At 46.2% G+C, this 21,396-nt stretch overlaps 1 protein-coding gene across 7 annotated transcripts in view; it reads left to right on the top strand.

Moving 5' to 3' along the window:
- The window catches only part of RFTN1 (raftlin, lipid raft linker 1), a 209,361-nt gene that overhangs the window by 128,548 nt on the left and 59,417 nt on the right, over positions 1 to 21,396 (top strand). For all 7 annotated transcript variants that reach the window (XM_035277855.2, XM_035277857.2, XM_035277859.3 and 4 more), the window contains exon 5: positions 15,808 to 16,192. In XM_035277855.2, the coding sequence (XP_035133746.2) occupies positions 15,808 to 16,192 (385 nt within the window). The remainder of the gene's footprint in view (positions 1 to 15,807; positions 16,193 to 21,396) is intronic.

The following is a 21,396-nucleotide window of genomic DNA, read 5'->3' as shown; positions in this document are numbered from 1 at the left end:
ACGTTACCATTATAGGTGTGGTATTGTAATCTGCACAAGTAACCCAGGGTATGTACGTTGAACAAAAGATTCAAGTATTTTAATAATTCATTGTTATAAATTTAGCTCTTAAACTGAGGTTTCCATCTAATTAATTATTTCCCAATCTACATCTTCATTCTGTTAGCCTGATAGCAGCATTCCGAATTTTGAAAAGGTAGCTGGGGAGAGGTGGGTGGCTGTGGATGTTAGGGATGGGATGGTGAGGTGTTATTGATTGGGTACTAGTGATGGTCTTGGTAAGGGTGATAGTGGTGGTATTGATGTGGCAGGGATATTATTGGCCAGAAGCAGTCAAAGGAGCTTTTAGAAAGAAAGATTCTTCAGACAGAAAAAAGTTGTCATAGGGAAGATACAGGGAGTGGAAGTCAGATGGGAAACACCTGAAGAGATGGAAAAACTTTAAAAGAAAATGTTTCAATATATTCCTGGTGGACGTAAAGTTAGTCTTTTGATGGAACTATTCATCATTCAGCTGGTGTAGGAATTTTGTTTCCAGTGACTTCCATTTTGAATGAGATGCAATGTGTACCCTGACTAACTTCTAAGACACTCCCCAGGGGCAGTGACAGCTTCTAGTTATGATGCCTTAAAAATAACACAGATGGGTATATATATTTTTAAGTTTCAAGCACAGGAGTCTCTGTGACCCTTTCTGACTCTGATGGTGCCTGGGAACGTGGGCATCATTCTGTGTGGCTTTTGAATAGTAAAACATCATCCTTAATTCATGCTCTGCACATTTGTAACTTGTGATAAACAAGAACTAAACCTAAGTTTGCCTGCAGGTTTGCTAACCCAATTAATAATGTAAGCCACGCTGCAGGGGCAGTGTTTATTTACCTACAGGGTACCTGCTTCTTCCAGCACTTTGGGTGCACCATCACAAACTGAGAGCCTAATTACAAATTGCTCTTACCTCTTTATTAAAGCGGATCTCTAAAGGCTCACTCCTTAGGAGCTTTTGTGTTATCCTTGTTTACATTTCTGTGTAGTTGAGAGTGCTGCTAACAGCATCTTTTATAAAGGATTATAGATTTTACACTTTATAAAATCATTGCAGTCTGGTATTTCCCTTGGGGATGGATTAGTGACAATTACTGTATTTTAAAAGAGTCTATTGCTGTGTGACAAAACACCCCAAAACATACTGGCTTAAAATAATAGTCATTTATTTTGTACACAAATCTGCAACTTGGGCAGGACTTGGCAGAGGCAGCTAATCTCCATTTCACATGGTATCAACTGGGTGGTTTGGTGGTAGCTGGGGGATCTTCTTTCAAGATGGCACACTCACATGGCTGGCAAGTTGGTGTTGGCTATAGGCCTCTCCACAAACTGCTAAGGCTTCCTCAGAACATGGCAGCAGCTAGGTTCTAAGAGCAAGCATCCCAAGAGAAGAAGGTAGAAGTTCATGGAATTTTGATGACTATACCTTGGAAGTCACATAAGGGTCCTTTTCACCTACTCATTGGTTGAGGCCATCATAAGGACCCATAGTGGTTCAAGTAAAGGGGACATGGGTTCCAGCTCTAGATGGAGGAAGGGCAAGGTTCCAGCAGATCATGTAGAACGAGGCATATTGTTGGGGCCATCCTTGTACAGTACAGTCTGCCACATACGTGAATTCAGACATGCTTGTGTTCGTTTCCGGTTCATTCTTCTACTAGGAGAGAACTTTGAGAATGCGTCACATAAAAATGAAGGCAAGAAGTGGAAATAAATTCAGTATTGACTATAAGGGTTATTGGGCCTTGAAGATAATCTTTAAATCTATAATTCTCCACCGTTGTTAATGCAAAGCTGTCCCTTCCCTCTCCCCACCAAAAGAACCTCACCTCCTATTTGTTACTCAAAGGGATCACATATCTTCATGTGATCTGAAACTCTCTCAAATCATTTCCATCTTCCAGAAAAACCATCCCAGGGTTCTACAGGGTATTTACAAAAGAACAATAAAACATTCATTTTTTTAGCACATTGTAATGAAAACCATCCCCAAGTACTTAGTTTAACTGCCTTATTTACCAGGGGAGTTTCAAATGTCATTAGGACCCTGTCATATTTTTGTTGGTCTGGAGTCATGGGAATCTAAAAGTATTTTTGAACCAAGGGTTAAAACTAGGATAGCAGCGCCTAGCGGTACTGCCATCTCCACATTTGTTAAAGTGAGTTTCATTAATGCTTTGGAAGCCTATGTAAATCAGGGAATGGTGGGGGGAAAAAGTCACGAATTCTGGATGTTAAAGCAGTGTGGTGTGAAGAGAAACATCTGCTCCTGGTTAAATTCTTTAAACTTACGTTCTTTCAACTCACTCATTTAACTGTGGTGCTGAGATTTGAGTTCAATGAAGAGTCTAAAGCTGGTTTTCCAGAATGTTCCCAGGAGTCTTAATGAACCCTTGAGGTTCTTAACCCCAAGCTTGTAATTCCAAGGTCACTGGTATCACCAAAGTATAAAACTAGGATTGTCAACCTCAGCAAGTCCAAAATGCTGGGTTTTTTGTTTTGTTTTTTGGGTCCCACATTGCCTCACTGTAGTGCCTTGTGAAAGAAGTCCCATGGGTGCGCCTGATGATGAAGCGTTTTTTACCTTGCTAAGAATTACCAGTGTTAACAGATTGCTTATTGCTGCCTCTTTTCTTTTCCCTGAGGGGAAGACTGACTTGGTTTCTTAAGAGATGGACTGCAAACCTAAGAACTGCACATTTTAACAGGGATGCTTTCTCGAGACATGTCTCTAGCCCTGCAGCCCCCTTACTGTCTCTAGGCGTCAGTGTTCTTCACTGTAAGATGACAGGAATGATAGAAGTAGCAGATGATGTGGAAGTTTTCTGAATCTCAAAGAAATACATTGTCAAAACGTTATTGTCCCCAGATGGATATTTCCTGAAATTGTAGACTCATAGAAGTTTCCACTTGGGGGTAACCTCGTACCTATTCATTGCTTTAATAAATACCCACTGAGTACTTACTGTGTACCAGGAACAGTTCCAGATGCTGGGGACAAAGCAGGAGGCAAAATAGACAAAGTGCCTGTCCTCATAGAGCTCTCTCTCATCCAGCTAGGAAAACCAGTTTTAGGGAGATGGAGGAGGGAATAGCACCCCAAACAGAGGGTTCTGTGAAGTGCTGAGGCCCCCTGATGGGAACAAACTTTGGTTAAAAAACAAACAAAGGCTTGTGATGGTGTCAGAGTTGAGATGTTGCCTGAGAGGTGGGCAAGGCCCAGGTCAGGGGCAAGGGTTGTTGGACTCTGCGGGCCAGCTTCAGGTTGTGAATCTTATTCTAAATGGGACAGTGTTGGAGAGTTAAAACGAGCAGCCTTACCTGGCTCACATCTTTCAGAGACCAGCCTGGCTGCTGTGAGGGCCATAAGCACGCCTGCATGCGGGAAGAAAACCAGCAGAAGGGTGGCTGCGAGGCCAGGGAAGAGTGTGTCCAGGAGGAGCGAATGCGTGAGGTGCCAGAGAAGATGGGGTGGTGAGGTCTGAAGAGCCTGTGGGATTTGGACACAGGGAGGTCACAAGAGGGCAGCCGCCAGCGGGAGGCAGTGCCGAAGCCAGACAGTGAGTGGAGGTGCGCTTGGTGCAGCAGGGATGGGTGGACAAGGCTTACTTTCTTCTGTTGTTGGTTGGATTCTTTTCTCTTTTTCTTTTTTTTAAAAAAGATAGCTTGGTGGCCAGGTGTGGTGGCTCATGCCTGTAATCCCAGCACTTCGGGAGGCCGAGGCAGGTGGATCATGAGGTCAGAAGTTCAAGACCAGACTGGTCAACATGGTGAAACCTGTCTCTACTAAAAAAATACAAGCTGGGCATGGTGGCTCATGCCTGTAATCCCAGCTACCTGGGAGGCTGAGGTAAGAGAATTGCTTGAAATGGGACCCGGGAGGCTGAGATTGCAGTGAGCCGAGATCACGCCACTGCACTCCAGTCTAGGCTACAGAGAGAGACTCCATCTCAAAAAACAAAAAATAGCTTGAATTTAGTTGTATGCTGAGTGGAAAGAGCCAGTAAAGAGAGAGAGAGGTTGAGGATATAGAAGAGAGAAGTGGTCCTAAGTGGGGTTGGGTCTTTCAGGGTGCCAGAAAACATGAGCTCCATGGCCTGGGCTTTGCCTTAACCAGGTTCCACTGATGCTGGGGACAAAGAGTGGAGTGCCAGAAGAGGACACAGGGATGGGCTTCTCGGTTTCTGAACTGGACTTTGTCTTTGAGTCATGTCTGGAGAATGGTGGGAAAGTGGGGAGAGTGTGGGGCCCAGGAGAGGGGAGAAAGCCCCTGGGAAGCAGACAGCTGGCCAGGAATGAAGGGAGCCACTGCGGGATGGCCATGTGGCCTCAGCCTCGACGGGAGATCTTGAGCCCTCCTCCTTGTGGCCCTGTGTGTATTGGATGGATGTGACCTTTGTAGGAGGTGTCAAAGAAAGATAAGGATGTGATAATAGGAGTGTGATGGAAATAGGGGTCGAGTGCTGGCCAGGGAAGGAGAGGAAGGAACAGTCACGTGCCTGCCTCTTAGAGAAGCTTTCTGTGTCCACTGGTGGTCATGTTGAACCAGGTGACTGTTTGTCCCAGCTTTGCTCAGATGGTCCCAGTTCATGCCTGTCATCCGAGCATGATTATTTCACCTTTTGCTTCAGTTATTTGACAAATCGGCGTCCTGTGGTGTATCACAGACTGCTGCCTCTACTTTTGGTCTCCTGTGGACTTCTCACATCCTTTCCCATGGCAAGTGGAGGCTCTTATGACCTTTCCCATGAGCTCTGCAATGACTTCCGGGCCCCAGCCACGCCCCTTGCCTCCTGTCTCCTCGCTCTCTTACCAACCCCCACCTCGATCCATACCACATCCTGTGGGTAGATTCATTTTCCTCACAACAGGCCTGATCACATCACTTTGCTCAGAAGTCATAATGGCATCTCATTGCCCTCAGAATAAAAAGTCCAGACTCTGAAGATGTAAGACTGCAATCTAGCCCTGGTGTTTCCTAGAGTGCAGCTTAGAGTGTAGGAATATTGTGAATTCAGTGCTGAGAAGTTTAACAGGTAGCAGCGTGGGCTCTGGAACCAGCTGCCTACATTTGAACCCTACTTGACCTTTACTAGTTGCCTGTCCTTGGGGAAGTTGCCCAATGTCTCTGTGCCTCAGCTCTGTAAGCTGTAAGATAGGGATAAAGAATAATACCCCCTTATAATATTCTTATTATGAGGATTAAATGAGTTAATCCACATGCAGCTTTTGAAACAGTGCTGGGCATACCATAAGGTCTCAGCAAACTGCGATTACAGATTTCAGCACTAGCCCACTGAACGTTTGCTCTTCCCTGCGTAACTTCTGAGGCTTTCTCACCTCTTCACTTTCGCTAGCCCTGTTTCTCATGGAAATCCTTCTCCCAACCCATTCTTGTATGTACAGATTTTACCTGTGGATAAGGTTAAATCCATGGTTACCAATCATGGATTTTGGCAGCCACAGAACTAACAGACTGGGAAGGCTGGCACACATTCTTTGACTCCCACAGGACTATGACTTAAGTCTCTTTAAATGTTTTGCTAACATAATGTTTTGAGGTTTGATTTATCCATTTCCCTGTCGGTGTGCAGCAGTATTTAATGAAAGCCTGGGGGTCTTGCAGCCTTGGAGGGGGCAGCAGATTCTCCTGCCAGTTCTTTTCCTCCGTGGTCCTACCTGGATGATGACAGTTCTCATGGGCCAAGGTCTTCTTTGCTCCAGACTCCTGTTCTGAGTGCCGACAACCACACATACGTTGAATTCTGCTGATGGGCATACACTGAAAAGGGAGATTGGGGCCGGGTGCGGTGGCTCAAGCCTGTAATCCCAGCACTTTGGGAGGCTGAGGCAGGTGGATCACAAGGTCAGGAGATCGAGACCATCATGGTCGACATGGTGAAACCCCGTCTCTACTAAAAATACAAAAAATTAGCTGGGCACGGTGGCGCGTGCCTGTAATCCCAGCTGCTCAGGAGGCTGAGGCAGGAGAATTGCCTGAACCCAAGAGGCGGAGGTTGTGGTGAGCCGAGATCACACCATTGCACTCCAGCCTGGGTAACGAGAGTGAAACTCTGTCTCAAAAAAAAACAAAGAAAAGGGAGATTGGGATGTTCTGGGCCAAGGAAAGCCTGCTGGAGGTGACTCCTCACTCTCTGCACTATGCCCTCCTGCTCTGGGCATACATCTATAAGACAAACTACTCTGTGTAGTGGAATAGTTGCGAGTTGCTTGGTGATTCCAAAAAATGCTCTTAATAAACAATGTTGAGCAGACCTGAAGGAGATCTATAGCGACATCCTCTGTAAAGTAGAAGAATGCTGTGTCATTGCAGACAACCGAGAGCACTGGCACTGAAACCATTTTGACCAAAATAGATGTGGACTTACTTGCTTAGTTTTGTTTGGCATAAATATCAGTTGCCCTATATAATATTTGCCTTATATCCTCTTCTTCGTTTAGTATGTGTGAGTCACGAGCAAATTTCAGATTTTATTTCATACCAGATGATGTATATATATGATAGATATTTAAGTATTTATTTTGTCTGCCCTGAAATTCTTTTGAGAGCCTCTTTGTTTCCACAATCCAATTGGATGGTTTCCAAGGGAGCTACCACATATCCTGGTCAAAACCAGTTGGCCCAGAAGTGGACATCTGACCTAAGCTGGGCCAATCAGAGCCCTTCCCTGGGATCTTTTGCTTTGGGTAACCAGGAAGTTTAGATATTCTACCTCCAGTGACTAAGCTGTTAGCAGGAATACTCAGAAGGTGGCAATGGCCATATTTTCTGCTACATGGAAAAAATTAGTCGTAGATAAGAAGAATGATGCCAACAAATAAAAGTAGGAATGAAACTTGGAGCAAGTGTGCTGACAGTGCTGAGACACCGGTTCCTGGTCTTCTTAAGTGTATCTCTGGCCCCGCCGTGCTGACCACTTGACTGTTCTTTGGAGAGACCATTGAGTTGTTATTCACAGGGAGGCCCTTCCTTGTTCTTTTCCCATTTGTATCTGTGATTTTAAGTTTTGACACTGGATTGGACACTCGGTGGGTTGGGTTTCGGGGAGCACTAAAAGCCAGCTGAAGATCTGTGGCGGATGGGGCTTTGCTGACACCTTTCAGTCCTCCCAATTCCTAACTCCCATGCACTTCATTTTCCATGAATGGTGATGTAATGGCACAATTTCAGTGAAATAATTGAGTGCATTAATACAGTTAATTCAGGCAAATGAAACTCCTTTGATCAGAAATCCCTGTCCCGAACAGAGCTACCAAAGGATGAATCTGTTCTCTGCTGCTACTAGGATGCTGGGTCCCACCTCTTTCTTTTGTTTTTCTAGGAGAGTACAGTTTCCTGAGTTCTTACAGTACTTCTCAAGCTTCCCTCTAATCACCTCTAGTAGTAGAGGAGAATAAATGGATTCCTCTTCCCCTCAACTCAGCCCTGCCAGGGATGTGAGGACAAGCTGTGGTTCCTCAAACTGAGTCTAAACAGTTCGAGAAGGATGGAACAAAACTCTTTGGAGTCCTTCAGTTACCCCTTGAGTAAGACCAACACACATTAAATGCAAGAGGGAAGGGATAGTGCCTGTTTGACTCACTGCTGTTTGCCCAGAACCTACTGCCCAGCATACAATTGGTATTCAGTAAGCAGTTCTGGAATGAATAAGTATTAGTATCTCCGTTTTATAAATGAAGAAACTGAAGCTAAAGCAAGTCAACTGATTTGATCAATAACATAACTACCGAGTAGCAGAGCCAGGTCCAGAGCTTTAAAGTCTTCAAACTCTTTGTCCCAGGGCGCCCTCTGAGACCTCTCAGTCGCTAAAAGAGAAAACCACAGCAGCAGAAAGTTTACGTGATCTTTCCTCGTGGCCCCAGAACGGAGCTAAACATCCAGCAGCACCTGGCAAAGCTTTCAGTTCCTGCAGCTAAGTGTTAACATGTCAGAACTAAAGACAGCTTCAGACGTGAGCTCAAACCCGTGTTATTTTTGAGCCTCCCTTTTCAGAAAGCTGTACAAGAGAGTAGGTGACAAGATGGGAAGGGCTGTGTGTGTCTGATAAAATATTCACTGTAAAGACTCACGTGTAACTGCAACCCAGAATGGCATTTTTGTGCCTGTTCTTGACATCCAGGGCATGCCTCTGCTGTGGGTTCCCTGCGTGTGCTGTGTATGCTGTCACAGATTGGTGGTGCGTGAATTATGAGGGAGGGCCAGAGAGGGCAGGGGTCTGATCTAGGTTATATAGGTATGTGGATGTGAGGCTTGGACTTTACCCCATGTTATATGCTTCTGAAATCACTGTCGAAAACTGTATTATTCAGTATTTCGTGTGATTTATTATGCTCTACGGCAGAGCTACCCAATAGAACTTTGTGTGATGATGGAAATGTTCTGCTACATCTGCACAGTCCATGGGATTGTCCCCAGCCACAGGTGGCTGATGGGTGCTTGAGATGTGACTAGTGTGACTAAGGAGAGGAATATTTAAATTGTATTTTATTTGAATTAATTTAAATTTAAATAGCCACATGTGGCTAGTGGCTATGATATCGAACAGCACAGCTCTATTTTTTTAGCAGTAAGTTTCTGATTCCCAGCAATAATTAGCTTATTAGTTACAGGCATTTCATTAAGTTTATTATATAACTTGTAGAAAATAAATCCATCAGTTACATATATAGCCTCCTTTACCTGGTATATTGCAGTTCTCAAAACACAATGAGGAAAATTTCCTCTACCTGGGCAGCAGTGATGGCTGCAAGCCTTCCTGCCATACTTCAGCCTCTCATGTAGGAGCTGGAATCAAAACCAGATGATGTCCTAGTTGTCTTGTTTCTGTCTGGGGCTCACTGTCTTTCGGGAGCCCGTTCCTATCTTTTATTTCATGCCTAGTCAGGTTTAGATTTAGAGACCTCCATCAGCTTGCCCTGTGCTATCTTATTCCCCCTACCTCCTGGCAGAGAGAAAGAAAATTGATTATTTTAAGGAATTGGCTCCTGTCAGTGTGGGGGCCAACAAGGCTGACATCCTCAGGACAGTCCAGCAGACTGGAGATTCAGGTAAGGATTGGTGTTGAGGCTTGAGTCTGAAGGGGAAAAACCCAGGGAGAATTTCTGTGCTGCAGTCCAGAGGCAGCATTCTTTTTTCTTTGAAAAATCTCAGTCTTTGCTCTTAAAGACTTCCCCTGATTAGATGAGACCCACCTAATAATGGAGGACTCCACTTTACTGGAAGTCAACTGATTGTAAATGTCAATCACACATTTAAAAAATACCTTTATAGCAGCATCTAGACTAGTGTTTTACCAAACAGCTGGTCACCATAGTTCAGTGAAGTGGACACAAAATTAACTGTGACACCTTCCTCTTAGAGTCAGGCAAAACAGTCCTGGAACTGCCTCTGACGTTTTGCCCACGCTGTCTACCACAGGCTGTGGGCATTCCAATTCCTACTGACCTGTGAGCAGGAGGCTTTTCTCTTCCTTTTCTTATGTTCCATATTGCTTTTGTTTCACTAAATCCAACCTGTGTCTCATTTCTTCTTCACCAATTTCTCACCCTGATTGATACACATACTGTAAAGCACAAATAGGTAAACTCGCATGCACGTAGAGTATATATATTGCACTCATCACTAGCAACATGATATTCATTTTGGACATAGAAACAGACAATCCATCCTAGAAATCTGTCATATTGTTATTTTTAATAAAAGTGATTCCTCAGCTATATAACCAAAGATTTTTTTACAATGAGTTGAGACTTTTTACATAACTAAAATGTTTCTAAAAGAAATATTTTTTACACCGTGATTCCTGATTACAGTTACAGTAGAGCTTGTCCTTCTTCATTACAGAGCAACTGAGTGAAGCTGTGGATCAGTCAGAACAACCATATTTAATTTTCAGTGCTTAAACCAGAAATTGTTACTTTTTTTTTTTTTTTGAGACAGCATTTCGCTCTTGTTACCCAGGCTGGAGTGCAATGGCGCCATCTTGACTCACCGCAACCTCCGCCTCCTGGGTTCAGGCAATTCTCCTACCTCAGCCTCCCGAGTAGCTGGGATTACAGGCACACGCCACTATGCCCAGCTAATTTTTTGTATTTTTAGTAGAGACGGGGTTTCACCATGTCGACCAGGATGGTCTCGATCTGTTGACCTCATGATCCACCTGCCTCGGCCTCCCAAAGTGCTGGGATTACAGGCTTGAGCCACCGCGCCCGGCCAGAAATTGTTACTCTTTTAAGTATTTGGGGCAAGAGGGTTCTTAACAGGCAACAGAAATGAGAAGAAGGTGGGTGATGGTCTACTTCAGTTTAAACAGGTGTCCACCTGGGCATCTTGGCACAGGTCAGATTATATGAAGTGGAAAGAGTGGTATCATTGAAGAGCCATCAGATTGGGTTTAGGATACTCAGAGTGAAAGCCAGGCATGACCTTTGGGTAGCTCTGTGAGGTTTGACTAGTCACATAATCTTGTAAGCAGTTTCCTCTTCTGTAAGGTAAGATTTTGCAGCCTATGAAAATGCACAAGGAAGTTCTTTGTAGAAGAGTTGTGCAACGTTAACAGTTGATGTGTCCTGTCATCGTAGTTGTTAGAGATGTTGTGGGCATGTGTGCAAGCCCGTGGGGAACTCCGTGGCGGAGGTGACCTGGCTCCTCGTGGTCTGTTCTTCCATGTTGATTTGGTTCCATGCTCATGAAGACTGTGGCAGAGCCTGAGGTCATGGTGATGTCCAGCAACAGATATTGAAGTAAAGTGACCTTGGACAGTCACTTTGTGGAGAATGAGGAAGTAATTCTAAAACCACTGGGGGATAAACATGGCAGAGTGTGGTGAACAGATACACAGGATTAGAGAAAGGGAAGAAGATACTGTGATTCCAGCTGGAGAGACCAGATCGACAGTGGACCCAACAGCTATGATCGTCTATTGTGTAGGTCTGAACTTCCAAGGAAAGCCAGGGCTAGGGGTTCACACTTGGGAATAATTAACATCTGATCTGTGGCTAAACCGATGTGAGTGGAGGAAATCATCATGGGAGTGTAGAGTGGAGGAGAGCTGGTGACTGGGGATGCAGCCCGATGAATACCTCGCGTGCCTACCACCATGATGAATGTGTGACTGGCTCACTGAAGATTATAAATCCACGAATGGGAAGCAGGATTTAATTTATCCATAGGTACACTGTCAAATGACTTGATGAAAAAGAGGAAAGTGCCTATACCAGGGTAAGACAGAACCGTTAAGTGTTGTGGCCCCTAGGTCTAGCCAAATATTGATCTTCTTAAAATCTAAATGTGGTCTTTTAGTTAAAAAGGATAACTCACCCTTTCTGGTAAACAATTTGGCAGCTTCTACCAAGCCTTTGAAAAGTTAATATCCCTTCACTCATTATTTTCACTTCCAGGAATCTATTTGAAGGAAAAAGTAGAGCTACAAATATGCCTCCTCTTCTTGGGGGTGTGAATTTCCCCGGAATGCATGGGATAAGGGCAGCGTTTACCTTTGACGTCTTTTTAAAGGTTTTGATCAAGGCAGCGCTATGGTATAAGATACAAAATTTGCCCTGAAGTCGAAGGTAAAAGATGAGCATTCAAAGAAATCTTGCAGTTTTCCCTCAGACTCCCACTCTCCTTGAGGTTTTGCTCTTGAGGTTTTGACTGCGTGGGAGAGTCGGGTATGCTGACCTGCAGGGTGAAGTCGGAGGTTTTGTGGGCATGGATCCGTGGCCATATGTGATCCAGTCCTTGTGACATCCAGTTAAGCCTCATTTCTGGCTCCCCTTAGTTTCTCATGTCGTGTTCCATAAATATTTCTAGAAATTTCCTCAACTCACCAGGCTGTTGCATACTGTGAAGCTTTTGCCCATCATGATCCTTCCTTGCCTTTACATGGATTGCCCTCTCCTTTTTCCTTTTCCTTCACATATCTGGTTAACTCCGATTCATCCTTCAAAGCCTTCTGCCGAGTAGGCCCCAAACAGGTTTTGTCCAGCATGGCATTTTGAAAAAGAAATGGATTTGAATTCTTTAAGGTGAGGCATACACTCTCCAGTTCCACCACATTTCTCACTCTTCCTTTTGTGTTCCCCCATGTCATTTGTTGCATCCCTGATCTACTCTGAGAAACTTGTCTCCAACCTCCCCTTCAGGCAGAAATAACCATTGTCACTGTCATTTCTATACCTTTACATCCATTACCATATTATCCTCTGTGAGGAATTTTTACAATTTCAATTTTTACTTTTTCAATTCTGAAAGTAGCATCCATGCCCCTTAGGTAAATTTTGAAAATTACACAGTAATAGAAAAAAATCACTCATAGCCCCTCTCCCCAAATACAGTGCTGTTTTTATTTTGGTGACTGTTTCCATGCATAGTTTATGCATGTGTTTTACATAGTTGTCATAATAAAGCCTATGAAGCTTAGGATCTTGACTTTTCATGTGTCATTATACGCATTAATTGTTCCATGATAGTGTAATTATTTTTAAAGTCTGTTCGCAATAATTGGCCAAATGTTCTTGAGGGTTAGGGATCCTATTTTATATTCCTGGTTCCTAAGTACTGTGTTGGTCTGGGCCAGTGTAGGGGCTTATTAAACGTTTGTTGAATTATAGAGTTGTAAAGTTAATGTCTTCATCCCTACCTTCAAGGAGTTCATTTTGGGAGAGAAGACATATATATTCAAGCATTATTTAATATATTCATTCATTCAACAGATATTTATTGAGGACCTGCTATCTGTCAGGCATCATTCTATTACTGGGAATGCAGCAGTGCAAAATATCCCAGCCCTCATGAAATGTGTATGCTAGAACAGTGATTCTCAAATATCAGGCTGTATTGGAATCTTTGGAAGGCTTGTTAAACCCAGCTGGATTGCTGGATCCCACCCTCAGAACTTCTGCCTCAATAGGTTTGTGGTGGGGCCTGAGAATTTGCATTTCCAACAGGTCCCCAGGGGATGTGGATGCTCTTGTCTGGGGACCACACTTTGAGAACCCCTGGCCTAGAGGATAGATTTGCAGTACAATATGGCAAAGGAATATGGTTGTCCAGTTTGTTGTGGGAGAAGGGCAGATGTCTGTGTCCAAGCCTCTCCAATTCTTCAGTCCCAGTGAGGAAGGGGAGAGCTAGGATAAGGCCCTGGGTCTGGAGTCCTCATCTCTTCACTCTAGATGACTGAGCAGTCTCTGCAGGACCACAGAAGCCCAGGACTGATAAGCAGAGAGGTTAGAGATACCATCTTTGTGCCCCTTCCTTTGGCGTACTTGCCATAGATAACATCTAATTAAGCTTCAGTGCAACTGCAAAATAAGTGTGTTTTCACTCATTCCATACATGAGAACACTGAGGCACAGAAAGTTCATATAATCTACTCTGGTCCCCCAAGATGGTGAGCCACACATCTGGGGCTCCACGTCAGGCCTTTTCAAAAGCCTTTAGACTTCATGCTGTTTCTATGACTCTAGTTGAGACTGGCCTATGGTAGAGTCCTCCATGGGAGCAGTCATTAAAATGCTTCAGTAGTCATGGCTGTTTCCTCTGCAGTGAGACTGCAGAGCAGAAGCTAGTGCAGGTGTCTCCTTGTTTCATCTGATGGCTGTAAAACCCGCTGCCTTCCTCTTCGGGCCTGTGCTGCCAGGAAGCTCCCAGGTGTGCTTTGCATGTGGTGGCTTTCCTCAGGCTCCAGAGTTCTTTGGTATAGTTAGCTCCCTGCTGTTTTCTTTTAAAATTTGTGTTGCTGTGTCTTCTTTTAGGAGCTTTATAGAATAACTCTTAAAATAGGTGGATATCATAGATTAATGAGGGAGAAACTAAATTTTCAGGATAAAATGCATGGCTTTAAGGTTTTTTTTGTGTTTTGTTTTTGTAACTTTTGAGGAGTGAATTGAGCCAGCTCTGGGCATATGAGTGGACACATGCATGCCCATAGACATGTATGTACTTGATGCCTTGAGATGTGTCCAGAGAGTCTTGTGATTAAAAGAATGAACTCTGGCCAGTCCACACCTGGTTTTGTACTCTGGCTACTTACTCACTGCTTGCTAACTTTTTTTTTTTTTTTTTGAGACGGAGTTTCGCTCTTGTTACCCAGGCTGGAGTGCGATGGCGCGATCTCGGCTCACCGCAACCTCCGCCTTCTGAGTTCAGGCAATTCTCCTGCCTCAGCCTCCTGAGTAGCTGGGATTACAGGCATGCGCCACCATGCCCAGCTAATTTTTTGTATTTTTAGTAGAGACGGGGTTTCACCATGTTGACCAGGATGGTCTCAATATCCTGACCTCGTGATCCACCTGCCCCGGCCTCCCAAAGTGCTGGGATTACAGGTGTGAGCCACTGCGCCCGACCCCGCTTTCTAACTTTTTAATGTCTCTGGGCCCCAGTGTCCTCATCCGAAATGGAGACAATGATACCATGCAGTGTCGTCGAAGGATTAAACGTTTTGTTGTTTTGATGTTTGTAAAATGCCTAGCTCAATGCCTAGACATAGTATGTCTACACTAGGCAGTAACTAATGCTATGATTATTTTATGCCTAGCACAGGCTAGGATTTAAAGAAAGACCGGGCTTCCCATTTGCAACGGCAGTTTTCCAGGATGTGCCGTGTGAAACAAAAATGACTTTCCATTTAATGTCAGGGCTGCTTCTCCTTTAGAGAGAATAGCTCCATGCTGGTGAAACTAACCCTCAAATAAGGGTAGACTGTCATTACAGAGGCCTCCAGATTTTCTGAGGTCATCTGCTTAGGGCTTGGTAACTAAGACTTAAGACAGGTCTGAGGTCTGCACTGCCTTATTTATTTGTAAAGTGACTTAAGCATCCTTGCCTGGAAAGTCCCCTAAAGCCTATCTTCTGGTTTTGGCTGGCTCTTGTTTGATTTTATTAGGTTATTACTTTCCATTTTTCCTTCAAACTTACGACTTATACTCAATCCAATTGCCTTGGCTATTTTTTAGGGAGAGGGAGAGTTCAAGTGCCTTGGTTCTCCAGGTGGGTGTTCATTCCCCCACCAGTTGGTACAGGGAGTGAGAAGGAACGATCACCTGGCGACCTGTGCTGGATGGTGTGGGCCACGACTTGGAGAGCAAGAGTCAGTCTGTGGCTGTGGGCTGGGGGTGATCTGCGGGCTCCTTTCCCCTTCCCTAAGCCTGAGAGCACCAGGGAGCAAGGTGTCCATCAGATGGCGCATCTCATGGAGGATGTACCCACAGCCTTGGCACGGGGATGATTTTCCCTACCTCTGCCCTTCTCTGCCAGAACTATTGTCAAAAAAGGAAGCTCCTTGGGTCATAAATTGCCATCTGTTGTTAGTATATGCTTTTATAGACAAGCCGTAGTTATACAGTAGCCTGATGGGCAGGAAGTCAGTGATTCATCCGAAGAAAAGTAACAAAAAAACAAACTTACCAAAACGAACTTCCTCTTTCAAACTCTTTGTTTAGAACTTTTTCCAACCTCTTTAAAAAATGTTAATAAGGACTAATGCAGTGTTTCAAAGGGCTTTCAACCCTTCAGAGCAAATAATGTATTGTTCCTTCAGACAACATAGTTTTAAAAAAATAATAAATAATTGTCCTCTTTGGGCCACGGTACTGTGGCAGGTGCCCTGCCAGCTTGGAATTCTTCACGTGCACCTGAAATAGCCTCGCGGGCCTCAGGGAGGGGCTGTGCATGCAGCACGTGTCTCTTTGATAGACCATTCCTTTCACTTGCTTTCCTTCCTTTTGTTTGCCTCACAGATCCAGGAGGCCGCAAGCCAGGGCCTGAAATTCGTTGGTGTTATACCCCAGTACCATTCCCCTGTGAGCTTGGCAGGCAGCAGTGCTCCTGTGTCTACTGCCAACAGCACCGAGGATGCCAGAGATGTAAAAAATGCACGTGGGGATCACGCATCACTGGAGAATGAGAAACCAGGGGCTGGGGACATGTGCGGTGCTCCAGCTGGGAGAAACCAAAGCCCAGAACCCAGCTCAGGCCCCAGAGGGGAGGTGCCCATCACCGAGCAGCCCAGCTTACCCTCTGGAGAGGGAGATGGTGGAGAACTTTCACCACAGGGGGTGAGCAAGACACTGGATGGACTGGACAGCGACCCCTTGGAGGTGCAGGAAGAGCCACTCTCAGGGAGTAAGTATGTCAGCACTGGGAGCTTTGACCCACTTAAAGAGCAGCTAACAGCTTTTCATTAATCCCCATGGTATCTCAGAGTAAAAGGAATAGAATTGGAGTATAGAGGTAGCAGTCCCATCAAACAGGAGAAACTTTATCAAGCAGTTATCTGGGCCAACTGACTGTTTACTTAACTGCAGTTATAACTTCTGGGGAGGACAGAACCACATGAAATTGACTTGCAGTTTGCCCCAAATTGTCACATTTGAAGTGGATTCTAGACTGTGAGTTCTTTTATCCCCTGTGCTCTCAAAATTGCCCTTGAATTACCCAGCTTTTACGCAGGAGGTGTCGGCCTGCCAGGCACCAATGAGAACCTACACTCCTCTTGTTAAAATACCTGCCTAAAGCAAGACATTTTACAGTTGAGCAAACTGGGGTTTAGAGAGAGAATTTGTTCCCCAGGCTGGAAATAAGCGGATTGGACATAGGAACCAGGTGGACTCACTCACCTCCCCTTGACGCCCATCTGCTTGGGCTTTCCTGGGTGATAGACTAACAAGATTTACCAAGCCCTTTAAGATTTACAGGCAGCAAAGTTTCCCTCCATTTCTCTGTATTTTCTTTTTCTCTACTTTCTTCAGGAAATCTGCCATCCATATTTCCCCTTTGTCCAGGAAATCTCCTGAGCTTCCAGTCATTTCCTGAGAGCAAGGTACTTATATGAGCCATGCGGTCCCTTCCAGCCTTTGGAAGGCAAACAAGCATGAAGACTGATGGAAGACCCCCGGGGCTTAGGAGGGCTTTCTGGATGATCTTCCTGGTCAATATTCTTATTATCATTGATTTACTAATACTTGAAATTAGCCCTTACAAGTGATCGTGAACAGGTGGTGTTTCAAGAAGGCAAAATGGGAGAAACAGTTTCTTTTGTTACATCAGAACTTCTTGGGAAGAGTATTAATTCTTCCCAAGAAGTTCTGGTTAATTCCAGGGGTTTATTTGCAGAGTTCATTTAGAGGGAGATATGGGAGCTGCTGCCTCAGTTCTGTGATATAGTAAGCCTATTGTGTTTTTTGTTTGGTTTTTTGTTGTTGTTGTTGAGACAGAGTCTTGCTCTGTCACTAGGTGCCAGGCTGGAGTGCAGTGGCACAATCTCGACTCACTGAAATCTCCACCTCCTGGGATCAAGCAATTTTCTTGTCTCAGCCTCCCAAGTAGCTGGGACTGGACTATAGGCACACACCACCAAGCCTAGCTTATTTTTCTATTTTTTAGTAGAGACGGGATTTCACCATGTTGGCCAGGATGGTCTCAATCTCTTGACCTCGTGATCCACCCTCCTCGGCCTCCCAAAGTGCTGGGATTTCAGGTGTGAGCCACTGCACCTGGCCAAGCCTATTGTTTAATCAAGGCCTTGAGCCTTCTGAAGTATGCACTGAATAGAGCCCTTCATTTGTACAGTTTTCCGCTGTTTGAGGCAGATGCCTGTTGCCCTCATGGAGTAGCTGCGCATGCATTTAATCCCAGTGCGTCCTCCTCATGAACGTCCAGGTCTTAATCCAGAAAATTCCATCTTCTCATGAAGGTTGGGCTGGATGTGTGTGCTCTGAATCCTGAGCGGGAAGATGGTCCTCATTGAAGACCTTCTATACAGGTCCAGGACTGTGGGAGGATGAGGGTCAGGCCAGGCTGAGGACCCCAGGAGAAAGAGCAGGAGTGAGGAGAGGCGAGGAGCACGGTGCTCAAGAATCTAGCTTCTATTTACATTCCAGCCTGCCTTCCATGCCCCATTTTCACACCCTGCAAATGGGGATAGAAGGATAGTTCCTTATGGAAAGGTCAAAAAAGATGTACATTTATTTATTTATTTATTTATTTTTGAGACGGAGTTTCGCTCTTGTTACCCAGGCTAGAGTGCAATGGCGCGATCTCGGCTCACCGCAACCTCCGCCTCCTGGGTTCAGGCAATTCTCCTGCCTCAGCCTCCTGAGTAGCTGGAATTACAGGCACACGCCACCATGCCCAGCTAATTTTTTGCATTTTTAGTAGAGACGGGGTTTCACCATGTTGACCAGGATGGTCTTGATCTTTTGACCTCGTGATCCACCCGCCTCGGCCTCCCAAAGTGCTGGGATTACAGGCTTGAGCCACCATGTCTGGCCCAAAAGATGTACATTTAAAGCGCTCAGCACTGCTTGACCCATGAGTATGAGCCGCTATTATTGAGGTGCAGGCTCAGTAGTTCCTGCTGCTCGACCTCCAGTCTCATGGAATTCTGGCTTTGAGAAAGGAGGCAGTTACTGCTGAGGTTTCCCCAGGAGTTTTCAGATCCTTCCTGTGTTCCAGAGCCCACTTTCCTCCAAGACTCCTTCCAGACTTCCTGCCTTCTGTGAGAGCATTACTCACTGGGAGACTTGTCCTAGGAACTCCAGATACCCAGGACCTTCCTGCTACCCTGTGGCCACTCCCCTTCCTCACCCAGAATCTCCCCTGACAGCTGAACACCCAGAAAAATTGATACGCAAAGCATCTTGGCCCCTATCCCATCACCCAAGTCCCTCTTCTCTCCTGGAAAAACAGACCTTGCTGGGGAGGAATGGGTGAGTGCATGTGTTTCTGGAGGCGGTCAGCCCACTAGTGGATGAGAATTGCAGCTCTGCCGGAGTAGGCCCAGAGGAGGGATGAAAGCCTCCTTCGTGCAGTCTCCCTAGGCGGGTAAACATTGCCCGTCTCTGCACGTCTCTGCTCAGGCTGCAGATCCTGACGTTTAGGCTGCTCACTGTTACCCTTTTTCCCTCCTTTGGTGGAATCAATGAACCCTTGGGTTTTTCATTCAGGGATCATTTCACCTATAAGCCTTCCAGTGGTCACGATCGCAGTCACCCTCCACATGCACGATTCTGTATATCTGTGTCCTTCTGTGTCATCTGTTACTCCTCCCAACAGCTTTATGGCAGAAGATGCTATTATTATGTCCATTTCACAGGTAGAGAACGTCACCTTTCATACCCCCATACAGTTACATTTCTTTATCACAGCCTGAGCATTTGGCCTCCCTGAAGGCTGGACGTCCAGGGACCCTGTCCCCATTGGTCGTGACCCTCACCTGACCCCTCCCCCAATCTTTCTCCTGGGAAGTCCACTCACCATCTACTCCCCGACAGGCCCCCCAGGTGCCCCTCCCCACCGTGTGCTCAGCTCCCAGCTTGCCTTCTCTCAGGGCCTCCTAAGGCGGTGAAGTGTTTTTACTCCTCTTCTGCCAGGTGGGCTTAAATAGGCAATCACAGCAAGACAATTTAAAAAAATCCGGAGGGAATCTTCCCTCCTCCTCCCTCCTCTTCCCTCCTTCTCCTCAGTTAATTTATTTCCTTCATAGGAGGCCTTGGGGAGAGGAATCTAGGCAGTGACTGTTCAGACAGGACTTTGCAGTGGATCCTCCATGCGGAAGCAGGGGCAGGTCGCCCCTCCCCATCTCTGCGGGCTCCACACAGCCGTCAGGCTCTCGTTGCCCCTGCAGGTTGGTTCCTCTTCCTGCTCACTGACTTTTATTTCCCGGTCTGGGGGAATTTCCTTTTGGTTGGAGGTCCATGCTGTGCAGTGATCACCGGAGCCTGAGCAGAGATAGCCTCAGCATCTCCTTTGCCACAACTTCATCAGAGAAATGAGGAGCCTAGACAGGTTCACAAAAATTCTAATCATTCTCACTGTCACCAAAATAAGAAGTCTTCTAAGCACTGCCCTTCCTACACTGCACCTCCTCACTTAAAATGCTGAGAAGTGTCAGCAGAAACTCGAGCCTGTGATGCCAATCACATTTCTGGCTAAGAGAACTGTATTCAGTACCCCTTCCTGGGTGCCAGCTCATTGTGAATGGCTGAAACCTGAGGGTTGGGCTTTCCTGATGTGAGGGCACCTTCCCTCCCCACACCCTTGGGATAGTTGGACCCCATGATGTGGCCCCCTCCCAGACCTGCCACCTGCTGCCATCTTTCTGGCCTTTTACTCAGTCCATTAACAAAGAGCTATTGAGCTCCCACCCGTGGTCATCAGCCCCTGCCTTCTGTGTCCTGATAAAATTAGCCTCTTGTTAGATTTGGGGAAGAGCCCAGGGTTTGGGGTTTGAAAGACTCTTGGCTGTGCCACTTACTGGCTTGTGATCTCTGGGGGACCCACTTAACGCTTCTGGGCACAGAACCAGTGCCGCCCCTCCCATCGATGCTGGAGAGTCACATGAGATGGTGAAGGTAAAAGGCCCTTGTAAACGTGGGACACGTGCCTGTGGCTGCTGTCATCCTTCAGTGGGTTCCCGTGGATTGTTTTGCATGCAGTAGTCCCTGCACTTTGCTTTTCCCTGCTGCCCTGGCAAGTGGGCCTCATGGTGGCCCAGAGGTGCACTGCTGTTAGTACCCAAGCCTGATTGAAGCTTGAGCAGCCTTGCCCAAATTTAGACCTCTGGATCCTTCTACCCTCCTGCCCTGCCTTACTACCACAGTGCCCACTGCCTGCCTATACAGTGCAAACCTTTCTGCTTAGTCCCTTCTGCCCATGACCTCAGGAGCCTGCAGTCCCCACCCAGCTTGGGCTGCCCAGCCAAGTATGACACCCACTTGTTCCTTCCAGTGCAGCTAATGACCAGCTGCCTCCTCCTCCGCCAACTAACCCTTGAAGTCCCAGATTTTCAGCCAGGCTGTAAACTCTTTCTTCTCTCCAGACCAGAGGTCTCCTGGGACAGCAGGGACAGCCAGTCCCCTGCCTACCCTCGAGATGGGGCCTCTCTGAGACCCCACCTGCAGGCAAACTGCAGCCTTCCATCTGTGCCTGAGTCCCCACACCCAGGCACAGACCTCAGGGCTGGACACCTGCCTCTTTGCTCCCACTCCCTAGTAGCCTGGCAAGGCCTGAATGGACCAGGCCCTCAGGCCGGCAGGACTCAGCCACCCCACCCTTGGGCACCATGCCCCCTTGGCCTGCCCTCGCTTTCTCCCCTGGTCAGCTTAGGTCAACTCAGTGAACACAAGTGCAACAGGAGGGATCAAAATGAGACAAGGTAGGCAAAGGGAGAGACGAGAAGACAGTCCTGATGCTCCTTGGGTGCTCTGCCGGTGCAGTCCTTCAGCCATTCCCAGAACGTCTCAGAAACAATGCCTTCCCTACCCCTTGGGGACTTTTGTCCAATGTCTGGAAAACTCTTCCAGCTCGGGTCATGGCAGAGTCACAGA

The sequence above is a fragment of the Callithrix jacchus genome, chromosome 17, assembly GCF_049354715.1.
Source record: "Callithrix jacchus isolate 240 chromosome 17, calJac240_pri, whole genome shotgun sequence".
Taxonomy (NCBI): Eukaryota; Metazoa; Chordata; class Mammalia; order Primates; family Cebidae; genus Callithrix; species Callithrix jacchus.
This window is presented reverse-complemented; position numbering and strand designations above follow the sequence as displayed.